The sequence below is a fragment of the Hordeum vulgare genome, chromosome 3H, assembly GCF_904849725.1.
Source record: "Hordeum vulgare subsp. vulgare chromosome 3H, MorexV3_pseudomolecules_assembly, whole genome shotgun sequence".
NCBI classification, from domain to species: Eukaryota; Viridiplantae; Streptophyta; class Magnoliopsida; order Poales; family Poaceae; genus Hordeum; species Hordeum vulgare.
Window position 1 is genome coordinate 555567280 of NC_058520.1, and position 13709 is coordinate 555580988.

At 45.5% G+C, this 13709-nt stretch overlaps 1 protein-coding gene across 1 annotated transcript; it reads left to right on the top strand.

The window, feature by feature from the left end:
• The first annotated feature begins 9153 nt into the window (after positions 1-9153).
• On the top strand, positions 9154-10027 carry LOC123440583 (PRA1 family protein B2-like). Its single transcript, XM_045117146.1, has one exon. The coding sequence runs from the start codon at positions 9182-9184 to the stop codon at positions 9842-9844; it is 663 nt and encodes a 220-aa protein (XP_044973081.1). The 5' UTR covers positions 9154-9181; the 3' UTR covers positions 9845-10027.
• The last annotated feature ends 3682 nt before the right edge of the window (positions 10028-13709 follow it).

A 13709-nucleotide genomic window follows, 5' to 3' on the forward strand; every position in this document is an offset into this window, starting at 1 on the left:
CATCTTTATAGTCACCCAGTTACATTGCGACATCTGATACACACAAGGCATTCCTCTGGTGTCAGTAACTTACATGATCTCATGGTCATAGGAATACATACTTGACATGCAGAAAACAGTAGCAATAAAATAACACGATCACATGCTACGTTCATAGTTTGGGTCTTGTCCATCACATCATTCTCCTAGTGACGTGATCCCGTTATCAAGTGACAACACTTGTCTATGGCTAGGAAACCTTAACCATCTTTGATCAACGAGCCAGTCAACTAGAGGCTTACTAGAGATAGTGTTTTGTCTATGTATCAACACATGTATTTGTGTTTGCATTCAATACAATTCTTGCATGGATAATAAACGATTATCTTGAAACAAGAAATATAATAATAACTATTTTATTATTTCCTCTAGGTCATATTTCCAACAAGAGGATCAGGTTCCACAATAGCCTAGCGTGGCACTCATTAGCTCGGACTGTAAAATATTGTAATCACTAAAGGACAAAACTCCAAGCTCACTGTGGAAACCAAACACTCCGTTGACAGGCACCCGAAATTTTCATGCACAACGCCGAGGGTACCAACCAAACTGATCCTTAAGGCCAAACATTATAGCATTGCCCGCAAAAAAACTATAGCAAAACTAAGTTTTAGGGGATACGTTCCTAAAAAAAAGCTTTAGGGGATACAACTTCATTGGGTGGATTTTAGGAATTTTGTGCCTCTTCTATCCATACTTTTTCTTTTTAGAAAAAGTACTCGTATTCATTCATAAGCTTTCCACCAAATCACACAAATCACCCTGTAAAACAATAAACGACATATACAAGTCCTTGAGCTCATGTTCATCTTTCCTCCTCCAACCATGACAAACCCACGCCTCGTCAGAGTAAGATGAAGCCACTGGACTTAAGACCATGGGCAACGGGACCACCATCACCTTTTATGATCCACATAAAAACCCCATCGCAATGGACGAGAACTAGGGGCAGGTTGTGATGCATCTTCTGGGGAGAAACTCCATGCTCCCATGTCCTCGGACCATCCCCTCCCCATGATGATACTCTCTCCCGCACCGCGACCACATTTCCCTCAGGTACTTCCAATTGACTACCATAGCTGGATGTAGCCATCGCGGGTCAACGTCATCGATTCAACGCATGCAACCATCCCGAGCTCGCACCGTTGTAGCCCCCTTCTCGATCCTTATTCGACTATTGTTGTTGTTGTTGAAGAATAAATACCATGGTGTGCAGCAGCACACGTGCGGGGGCATGGGATTCCGAGATAAACTACCAGCACACGGGTCGTCGACATTCGATCGGCTCCTTCTAGTCGGTGGAGTAGGCGGCTGATATGTCTCCAACGTATCTATAATTTTTTATGGTTTCATGCTATTATCTTGTCAAACTTTGGATGTTTTGTATGCCTTATATATATATTTTTGGACTAACTTATTAACTCAGTGCCAAGTGCCAGTTCCTGTTTTTTCCATGTTTTTGACCCCTTTCAGAGGAGGATTTTGAAAGGAGTCCAAACGGAATGAAACTGTCAAAAAGATTTTTTCCGAAACAGAAAAAGATCGGGAAGCGTGAGAATCAGGGCAGGGGGCCTGCAGGGCCCCCACAAGGCCCCTAGTCACAGCCAGGGGGGCCCGCGCCTGCCTGGCTTGTGGGCTCCCTGGGCCACCTCTTCCCTAGGACTTTCGCCTATAAATTCCCTAAAATCCCAAAAAAAATCAGGAGATCATCGAAAGTACTTTTCCGCCGCCGCAAGCTTCTGTCTCCGCAAGATCCCATTTGGGGCACGTTTTGGTGCCCTGCCGGAGGGGGGATTCGGATACAGAGGGCTTCTTCATCAACACCATGACCTCTCCGATAATGCGTGAGTAGTTCACCATAGAGCTACGGGTCCATTGCTTGTAGCTAGATGGCTTCTTCTCTCTCTTGGATCTTCAATACAAAGTTCTCCATGATCTTCATGGAGATCTATCCGATGTAATCTTCTTTTGCGGTGTGTTTGTCGAGATCCGATGAATTGTGGATTTATGACCAGATTATCTATGAATCTTATTTGAGTTTCCTCTCATCTCTCTTATGCATGATTTCATATCCTCGTAATTCTCTTCGAGTTGTGGGTTTTGTTTGGCCAACTAGATCTATGATTCTTGCAATGGGAGAAGTGCTTGGTTTTGGGTTCATACCGTGCCTTGACCTCACCTAGTGACAGAAGGGGTAGCGAGGCACGCATCATGTTGTTGCCATCAAGGGTAAAAAGATGGGGTTTTCATCATTGGTTTGAGATTATCCCTCTACATCATGTCATCTTGCTTAAGGCGTTACTCTGCTCGTCATGAACTCAATACACTAGATGCATGCTGGATAGCGATCGATGTGTGGAGTAATAGTAGTAGATGCAGAAAGTATCAGTCTACTTGTCTCGGACGTGATGCCTATATGTATGATCATTGCCTTAGATATCGTCATGACTTTGCGCGGTTCTATCAATTTCTCGACAGTAATTTGTTCACCCACCGTAATATTTGCTATTTTGAGAGAAGCCTCTAGTGAACACTATGGACCCGGGTCTACTCCACACCATATTTTGAGCCTTACTCTTCTTCTTCGTTGCACTTTCCGCCTTCAGATCTCACTTTGCAATCAATCTTGAAGGGATTGACAAGCCCTTTATAGCGTTGGGTGCAAGCTCTTTGTGTTTGTGCTGGTACTCTGGACTTGACGAGATTCTCCTACTGGATTGATACCTTGGTTCTCAAACTGAGGGAAATACTTACTGCTCGTGTGCTGCATCGCCCTTTCCTCTTCAAGGGAAAAACCAATGCAAGCTCAAGAGACGACAGAAGGATTTCTGGCACCATTGCCGGGGAAGGACTTTTGTTGCCGTAGCAGAGGCGAGGGCTTACCATGTGCAGGTGGTGCGCCTTCACAATAGTCGAGAAAAGATAAAGTCCTCCCACGACAGCAACAAAGTCTCATTGTTCGTCGTCGTTGACCCAAAGTAGTCTACCGATGCAAGGTGCAGTCTTAGCCTCGAGTGGACGAGGTGGAATGCACGAACAAGGCGTACAAGGCTGAGTGCTACTTGTAAACTGTACTAGGTTTTTCCTTAAAGAGGAGGGGAGATGGAATACAATAGAGATAAGTGTTTTCCTTAGTGAGAACCAAGGTTATCGAACGGATAGCATACTCACGCGAATCCCTCTTAGCTGCACCTACACACACATAACCAATTAATTGCACCCAACCTGGACAAAAGGGTTGTCAAAACCCTTGAACTCTGTTACTTACAAGGATTAAATAATGATAGATAGATAATATAAATGTAAAAGTAAATAAAACATAAATAAATTCCAGCAAGGTAAAATGGTAATTCGAGATTTACTAAACATATTTAAGTAGACCCAATGGGGCATAGTTTTCGCTAAAGGCTTCTCTCTCGAACATATCATACGGTGGATAAACAAATTACTGTTGGACAATTGATTGAATAGTGCATAGTTATGACATGATATTCACGGCAAATATCATGTATATAGGCATCACGTCCATAAACAAGTAGACCGACTCCTGTCTGCATCTACTACTGTTACTCCACTCATCTACCACTACATCATGAATCTAGAGTTTTAATAATAAAACAGAGTAATGCTTGGAGCAAGGTGACATGATGTAGACAAAGTAAGACAAGCAATATGTTCAGACCATGTTGTTTTATCCTTAATGGCAACAATATAAATACGTGTCATGTTCCTTTCTGTCACTCGGATTGAGCATGATAAGATTAAACCCATCACAACACACCACTCCCACTGAAGATAAATCAATCTAGTTGGCCAAACCAAACCGATATATGAGAGATAAATACGAAGCTATAACAAACATGCATAAAAGAACTTAGATAAGACTCAATTAATATTCATGAATAATCTGATCATGAACCCACAATTCATCGAATCCCAGTAAAGACATTTCAAGAGGATACATTAGATAGATCACTCTGAGAATCATGGTGAACTTTGCATTGAAGATCAAAGAGAGAAAACAAGTCATCTAGATACTACTATGGCCCCGTAAGTCCGTGGTGGACTATTCATACATCATCATGGAGGCAACAAGGTCGATGTAAATGGTCTCCGTGATCGATTTCCCCTATGACAGGGCACCGAAAAAGGTCTCCGGATGGGATCACAGTGGAACACAGACTTGCCACGGCGGAAAAAATGTTTTTAATGGAGGGGGAATTAGGTCACACGGAGGCATGAGGGGCCCACAAGTCATCAGTACGCGCCCTGATTCCTTACCGTCTCCTCATCCGTCGTCTGGTCTCCTTCTAAAGCTTCCAGGGTCTCTTTTGTTCAGAAAAAATCATCAAAAAGTTTCGTAGCGTTTGGACTTCGTTTGATACCGATTTTCTGAAAACCAAAAATAAGCAAAAAAATAACAACTGACACTAGGCAATGGGTTAATAGGTTAATTCCCAAAATAATATAAAATAACATGTTACTACATATAAAGTATTTAATATTGATAATATAATAGCATGAAACAATCAAAAAGTTATCGATGCATTGGAGACGTATCACCGAGCTCCGCCGCAATCATTCGGAGCTTGCCGTCAAGGAATGACGGGTCCTCAAGTTGTAGGGCGCCAACGAGGCCGGTCCTCTCGGTGTGTGTGTGGGGGGGAGGGGGACAGACTAGAAAGTGGTCGTTTTTTCGGCTAGCAGGTCCGACTCCTGTCCGATTGCTGTGATGATGGTGGCGTGGATTGAGAGAAAATCATTGGTAAAGAAGATTAGTTTATAACCTGCTAGAAGTAATTTAATTTTGTACGGGTCGAATAGTTTTAATTGGGTAGGTTAAGTTCATCTTATGCAATGTATCAAATTGTTGAATGGAGTAGTTTCAATTTATGTTTGAATGCTTTTTTCGAAAGGTGTTTGAAATGAATCTGTGTGAAAAATGTTTTAGAGAGTTCGATTTAAATGTTAGGCTAGGGTTCGTTAATATTCTACTTCTAAAAGTTCCACGTTTGAGGGCTGTTTTTAAGGGCCTGTTTGGGACTACTCCACTTCAAAAAATTCAGCTTCACTCCACCAACTTCACTTTAGAACAGTTCCACTAAGGAGTTGTAGCTCCACCTTGAAGCAGTTTTATACTGTTTGGCTTGCAACTAGCTCCAACTTCAAAAACAGTAGTATTTGATGGAAATAGTCTATTCTGCCCCTATTTTTTATGCGTAATGTTTTGACGGCCCAACATTTGTGCGCCTTGAGATATTTTTTAAAGTCTTGTAGATCTATCATAAAATTTAAGTGAACTATAAATGGCAACCATAAAAAAATGGCATAAGATTTAAGTGAACTATTGTAAAATGATGTGAACTATTGCGATACATAATTAAAAAGATCCGCATGAATGTCCAACGATACAATTGTTCTACTCCCTCGAAGAAAAAAAAATGCAAATAAAACCCGAACCATCTTGAACAGTAGAAATCTAGTTCCAACCATCGGCAATAGCGGTGGCTAACTCATTACGGAATGTATCCATGGTCGGAGCATCCAGTTCCGTTGTAGATCTATCAGAGGCAGCAACAAATTTGTTATACCTGTTCGGTATTGTAGGCACATAATCAGGATCACGGTAGAACCGAGAAAAGTCCAAGTCTTCACTGTTATGCTCACGAATAAAGTTGTGAAGGACCATAGTAGCAACAACGATCATTTTTTGCTTGAACATCGGGTACGGTCGCATCATATACAAAATCTGCCACTTCATTTTTAGCACTCCAAATGATCGCTCAATGACATTGCGGATAGATGAATGGACTCGGTTGAATTTTTCCGTTGGAGTTTTTGGCTCCATACCTCTACGCCATTCTGGCATATGATACTTCTCACCCTTATAAGGAGCTAGGTATCCCGGACGATTGGGATATCCCGCATCAACAACATAATATTTGCCTATAAAAGAAGGAAATGATATCATCTATTTCTTGTACAAACATTTGATATTTAAACAATTAGTGAATTGTATGATCATATGCTAAAATGTTACCTTTTGGAGGGTGTGGGAAGAACCTTTCATCAACACTTATTGCATTGTATAACACACTAGTGTCATGCATAGCTCCTGGTTGCCCCACAGACACATAAGTGAATAGCATGTCAAAGTCACAAATTGCAAGAACATTTTGAGTCGGTATCCCTGATTTCCCAATATATGTGATACTTTCCTCGGGACAGAGAGACACTGAAATATGTGTGCCATCAAGTGCACCAATGCAATCTTTGAAGTGTGGGTACGCCCGCCTATCATCTTTTATCCTCTTATGAACAGTGGGGAAGTTGGGGTTTTTAGGTGTAATGAAATCTTTTGCCATTTTCATCAAACAGTTGAGAACCTCATCGAATTTCCTACTAATGGTTTCTCCCGAGTGCTTGAAACGATTTTGACCTCTTCTTTTGGACTCATTGCCACCACAAGTGAATAGGAAAATTGCAAGACTTTCATATGTGCTCACATGCATGGATGATTCTAACCCGTACCTTCGCACCAACAAGTCATGAAGGTCCATGAACACTTCCGTGTTCATGTGAAGCTGTGAAAGGCATTCGCCCGGAGTCCTCAAAGTCTCTTGCAACCATCCCATACCACTTAGAATTGATGTCCTGGGTGGGTTCTTATGAAGATATTGATGACAATATACTTGTGCAAGTGTAGCAACACCCAAAACAAGATTAAAAAACTGGTTACTATCATCATCGGAATCATCACTATCACTTTCAGATATCTGCATATAGCACAATAACAAAAACCGACAAATATTAGTTGACATATGTAGCGCAAATAGTTCAAATGACATATAACGGTAAAATAGTTCACTCCAACATACATAAACCAAATAGTTCAAATGACGTATAACGCTAAAATAGTTCACTCCGACATACATAAACCAAATAGTTCCAATGACATACAACACTAAAATAGTTCACTCCGACATACATAAACCAAATAGTTCAAATGACATGAGACAAAAAAAATCACGCGCCAACACATTACTACTTCAATTTCCATACTTGTCGTTGTATCTCCTCTTAAGCCAATTAAACCTACACTCTTTAGGAAGGGTCTTGAACATTTCCCGTTGCTCCTTCTTCACAAATAACTGTGTGGCAATATCATGCTCATCGGAACCATACACGGCCCCACATTCCAATACCATATCCATGACTTCCTTGATTGTCACCTCTCCTTGCTTCATTGATGTGAAAGAGGCGGCACATTCAGCTATCTTTGTAATTTTATCTTGGATGACAACTGCTGTGCTTGACTTTTGTTTCTTATTTTTTTCAACAAGCACACGAGGTCTCTTCTTTGCATTAGCAATGCAAGGAGAAACCTCCTGGACCTCATCTTCCTCACCTCCAACCACATTACCAACATCTTCAGGGATTTCATAAAGCTCTTCCTCTCCAACTTCAACAATATTATCAACGTCAACCAAATTCTCTTGACTTGGGGGTATGATGGGATTGTCACTCATGGGATTCCAATGATCTTGTTCATCATTCAAAATATTACCAAACATTTTGGAAAGGTGCAGCTGATTTTGAAGAGGCTTTTTTCTAAACTTGCCACATCCAGGAATGTCCTATATATAGAAACAAATGATCAACATAACATGTATGAACTAGAATTACCATCGTAATGGAATATTTATGAACACTCACCTTTCTCGCCTTCTTCCACCACTCATTGTCCATGACAATAACCCCCATCGAACTGTCCCAATCTGTTCCAGTTTGTTTCCTCATTAATTTATTCCAACAAGACCAATCACCCTTTAACTTATCCCACTTGTTCTTCAGTTGCATCTTTGATAAACTAATTCCAGTCATTTGATAGAACCTTTCTGACACTGTATTATAAGCTGAAGGGTTCAAATGAGTGTTGGGACGGTTCCCTAGTTCCACTTGTTCGGCCATCAAGGAACAAATGATTTGGACGTACTCGTCGGTCCACTCCATTGAATCACCCTGAACATAATAATATGATTCAGTATGACTTTGCATCAATTTTGTGTATTCTCAAATTGCATTGCAGTGTTCATGTATCAATTTTTGTGTATTTTCAATTTTCCTCTATTATTTTGCCATACACGCTCATGGATGTCTACTGTGGCCATCTCTACTGTACATACCCATATAATTTATCTAGTCATGTATAACGAATGTAACTGAAATTTTTTATATACCTGCTCTTCCTTAGGAGCTGTACGTTTCTTCCTGTTGTTCCTGCCGTTCTTGGTGCTGTTCGTGCAGGTGGTGTGCACCGAATCCATGCCGGCAGCAGCAGCAGGTGCTGAATGGGTACTCCCAGAAGAGACGAACGCCACACCGGCCATCCCTGCTGTCGTCGAGGATGGATCGGGCCGGGAGAGGCCGACCCTCATCACAGGCGCCATGGCTGTCCTCGCTGCTGCTGCTGCTGGGGGAAGGCCCGACTGCTGGGGATGGAAGGAGGAATTGGGGAGAGGTGGAGGAGAAGCATCAGATCGACTCATTCCGGTGGTCTCCTCGCCGCGGACGTACTCCGGCCGGCCGATCAAGGTCGCGGCGGCGGCGGCTGGAGCTCCTGCGTTCTGTTCTGTTCTGGCAGCTGGAGGTCCTGCGTTGTGGAGAACGAACGAGCTAGGGTGTCGCTGGGCAAAAAAAATGAAAGGAACGAAACGGTATATGACTTATGGGTGGCAGTGGTGGGTAATTATCTCACAACTTCACGTCTAGTTATCAAACTACAATTTTCGGAGTACCCCTTGAGGAGCTTCACAGAAAACACGAAGCTGGCCCTCAGATTCGAGTTTTTTCGTGAAGCTGGACATGGTGAAGTTGACCCGTTTGGCTAGCGATTTTGAGAGCAGAGCTGATTTTTCTAAAGCAGAGCAGTCCCAAACAGGCCCTAAGGGGCTAAAATTATAAGGAAAAGGCCTCTAACCACGACACGTAGAAACCGCCAATGACTCGTGGGCCCCGAGTTAGCCCAGCACCCACTGTGCGTGAGGTGGAGACGGCGCCGAACCACTAATCCTCGGAATCATAAAAGTGCTGGCCCAGCGTGCCAATCAATCCAGAATCTATTCCCCCCGCAGCAAACACCATGGCCGCCGCACCGACGCCGCAGCCCTTGCTCCCGGTGACCAACCCCTCCTCCGGCGGCGGCTCGGCGCCGTCCTCCGGTAGCGGCCTCTCCGACTCCGCGCTAGCCACGCCGGCCTTCCGGCTCTTCCTCAGCAGGGTCTCCGACACGGCGCGGCGCTCGCTCGCGGATCGCCGCCCCTGGACGGAGCTCATCGACCGCTCGGCCATCTCGCGGCCGGACTCCCTCTCCGAGGCCACCTCGCGGCTGCGCCGCAACCTCGGCTACTTCCGCGTCAACTACGCCGCCGTGGTGGCCTTCTCCCTCGCGGCCTCCCTCCTGGCGCACCCCTTCTCGCTCCTCGTCCTCCTCAGCATCCTCGGCGCCTGGTGCTTCCTCTACGTGTTCCGCGCGCCCGACCAGCCCGTCGTGCTCTTCGGCCGCACCTTCACCGACCGGGAGACACTGCTAGGCCTCGTCGTCTCGTCGCTGCTCGCCTTCTTCCTCACGTCCGTCGCCTCGCTCATCATCTCCGGCCTGCTCGTCGGCGGCGCGCTGGTGGCGGTGCACGGCGCGTTCCGCATGCCAGAGGACCTCTTCCTCGACGACTCGACCGCTGTTTCAAGCGGCAACGCTTCCCACAGGCTGCTCTCCTTCCTCGCGTCGCCCGGATCTGGTGTTTGAAGCCTGCGCGAGATCTGGTAGCCTTCTTGGATCAACGAGTTCATTTCAAGCCTGAACCTAATTTAGCGAGATCTGATTTTGGTTTTTAATATGCATCTCCAGTTATGCAAACATCCGCGAGAGCTGTATGCTCTCGTATTTGACTGTTAAGCATTAGCAAATTGATCACTGTGCACTTTGAAACGATTGAACATCATGACATGCTTGATAGCTTCCACTGTGTTGTTTTTTATCTACTTGTTCAAACTGGTACCTGAAAAATTTTGGGGGCTGTGGTGAGATATTTGGGAGGGTCTACATTTCGCCACTTCTTAGTAAAAAGGGACGTGGATAAAAGCATCCCCCAACACGCGCTTCGTCCCGCGCTTAAAAAACTGATTTACAGCACGTCCATAGTCAGGTTTGGCGCGGCACGCAGCGCTGGCTCCAGCAGCCGCGCTAAAATGCAGCGCGGGCGCGCAGCTCCAGGAGCGCACACAGCCGACGCCTCATATTTCTTTATTTTGGACACAATTTCACACATTTCATTCAACACAAAACACATGGCATATAATTTAAATCACAAACATCGTTCAACCAAGTTTGTGCCTAAAAATTCATGCCCACAAGTTCAAATACGCAGTAGAAAACCATGAGGACCCAGTCTGAAGTACTACACGTCCGACTGCGAAGCGCTTGACACACATGATGGTTGGCTCTCACCCATGGCCAAGTGATCATCAACTAGATCAGCGGGAATATCGTATGCCAACATACGCAAAGCGGTTGTCACCTTCTGAAAGGTGCTATGCCCGAGCTCTTCGGCAGCATTCCTCCTCTGCTGAAAAAACTGGTCATGGCTCACTAGTTTCTCTGCAATGTGCCTGAACAACTCGGTGCTCATCCTAAACCGGCGACGAAAGTACGACTCGGGGTATGTGGGATTCTCCACAAAATAGTGTCTCATCAATCTGTTGTGGGCATCAATCATATCCCTTCAAATTTTCTGTCGACCCATAACCGAACCACCGTGCTTCGGTTTTTTTATTGATGTGCATAGCTAGGATCATTACAAGATCCTCCTCCTCTTCCATATCAAATTCTTCTTCCGAAGAATCATATGTCGAACTCATCTAAAATGTTCAAAACTAGGCTATAAACAACATGCACCAAAATTCATGTAAAAATGTCAAGTTGGAAGCAATACATACCTTGCCGACCTTTTGTCGAACACCTTGCGGGCGCCAAACGTAAGTGGGCGGCCGGGCGCTGCTCGTCGGTGGACTGCCGCTCGCGACGGGCGGCGCTGACGAGAGAGAGAGTGAGGAAGCCGCGGCCGCGCGGGAAGAAACCGGAGAAGCGCCGGAACGGTGGCCGAAAAAACGGGATGGCGAGGGCGGCGACAGCGGCGCGGCTGGATGGGTAGGTGGAGTTTCGCGCGAGAGAGTTCAGCGCGCTGGAGCGGGTGCAGCAAATAAGCGGCGTTTCCTCCCGCGTGCTGAATTACATATGCCGCGCGCGCCGTTTTTGCGCGTCCGCTGGAGCGCCCGGAACGGTAGTGCGCGCGCTAAAATGACTACTTTTTCAACGCGGCGCCTATATAACGCGACTGTTGGAGATGCTCTAAGGGGCTTCCAAAACTTCCCATTTTCAGCTTCCAGAAGCCAACTTCTACTCCACCTAGCGACCACAGAGCGTTTTGCACCGCTCGTAGCTTCTCCAGTGATTTGACCTGTTGGGGAGGATGCTGGCCTGCTCGGCTGAAATCAGCCCAGATCGGGCCTGACAGGAAAGGGAGCTCACCTAGGGTTGATGCCAACAGGGATGGGAGCTCAGTCGTCTGGAAGGAACTGGCGGGGATGGCCCTGTATACGACGGATGTGGCGGGGGAAGAGAGCTCCGGCCGGCGGAGGGACCAGATTGGACAGTGGAGGTGGGGCGGCAGTGGTGGCGGCTGCAGTTTAGGTCGAGGGAGCGAGAGACCAAAAAATGGATGGGGGGACTGCTCGAGGGGATCCGACCGACCGAGCGATGGATGGGACGACTCGTTGAAACGTTTTCTTTAGCGGTGGCATTTTCGTTGTAAATATGGGAAACTTCTCGTTCCTCGTTTTTCTGGAGCTGGGTCGACCGGGCTTCGAGTTTTTACACGGGAGACGGGCTCAGCTTCTCGATTCTAGCTTCTACGAGCTAAGGCCCTGTTTGGAACCACAATAGATTATGATAATCTGGATTATGAAGATAGATTATATAATCTGGTTTATAAAAATAATCTAGGTGGACATGTTTGGAGACCAGATTATATAAATTATAATCCAGGTTTTACATTGCATAATGACTTGTCTGCCCTCTTTTTTTTTAAAAGAGGACGATGGCGGTGATAGGAATGTAATTAACTCCAACTTTACAAGGGTAATGAGTCATTAGCAATCCATAATCTGATTTTAGCTGGGATAGAATAGATTATGAGTTTTTAATAATCTGTTCATCTAGTTTTATAATCAACACCATAATTTGGAACCATAATAGATTATGATAATCTGGATTATGAACATAGATTATATAATCTGGTTTATAAAAATAATCCAGATGGGCATGTTTGGAGGCCAGATTATATAAACTATAAACCAGCTTTTAAATTGTACAATGACATGTTTGCCCTCTGTTTACAAAGAAACATAGGAAAGTGGCGGTGGCACTGCGTAATTCTCTTGAAGTTTACAAGGGTAACACGTCATTTGTAATCCATAATCTCATTTTAGCTGTGGTGGAGCAGATTATGAGATTATAATAATCTGGTCATCTAGTTTATAAAATCTACAATATAAACTGTCCTGTTTGGAAATACAATAGATTATAAAAACCAGATTATATAATCTGAATGGTTCCAAACAGGGCCTAAAACGTTCGGCACAACTTCTGTCTATAAATTTGAGGAGCGGGAAGCTGGAGGAGATCAGAACAGGCCCAAAGTGGCAAAGTCCCGAACGTTTGGGATTTGTGCATGGCAAGACTTGTTTTTGTAACAATTTATATACGTGAGGGATGCACTTCGAGTTGCTAAACATGGTAATTTGGTCCCCAGTTTGTTTTTTATCAGAAAATTGCGGTTAACTAAACTTATCATTCTCGTGTCAACTAAAATCTATACCTAATAATAAAAAGGCTATTGCTTCCGTCGAAAAAACCACCACGGCATTTTTATAAAAAAGCTCCTGTAATTTTTGTTATTCAACCCGCGCTCCATCATTTATCTGCAACGCAAAAGAAAAAACGATTCGCTGCAAAAATTATACCCGTACGCATCGCCTCCTCCCGTCGATCCTGGGCCACCCTGGCCTGTGCCCAGGCCGCTGCCACACCACACGCCGCCACGACCGACCTCAACCGCCACCGCTGCCGATCTTAACCCACCCGCCTCCGCGGCCGTACCTCTCCCTGCTTACTTCCCCCGTTGCGGCGCTCGAGCGCATCGCGTCAATCCTGGTCCATCCTGGCGTGTGCCCTGGCCGCTGCCACACCACTCGTCGCCGCGGCCGACCTCAACCACCACTGTTGTCAATCTCAACCCACCCGCCTCCGCGGCCGTACCTCTGCCCGTTTGCTGCCCCCGTTTCGGCATTCGATCACAGCTTCTGGATCAAATCAACGCGACAACTACAGTGACTGGGGATGATGCGTCTGCTCGATGCAGAACGGCGACGGCGCGGCGGAGCGAAGTACTTGCAGGTGGAGGCGGGCCTCCATGGCTCACATGGGGAACTCCGAGGTTATGGCGCGGCAATGGCGACTCCTTATGGCCAGATAGAGGCGCCTAACCCTTGCTCCCCTCATCGTATCCCCTCCTCCAGCAGGAACTCATCATCTGGTGAGATCCCCTCCCCAT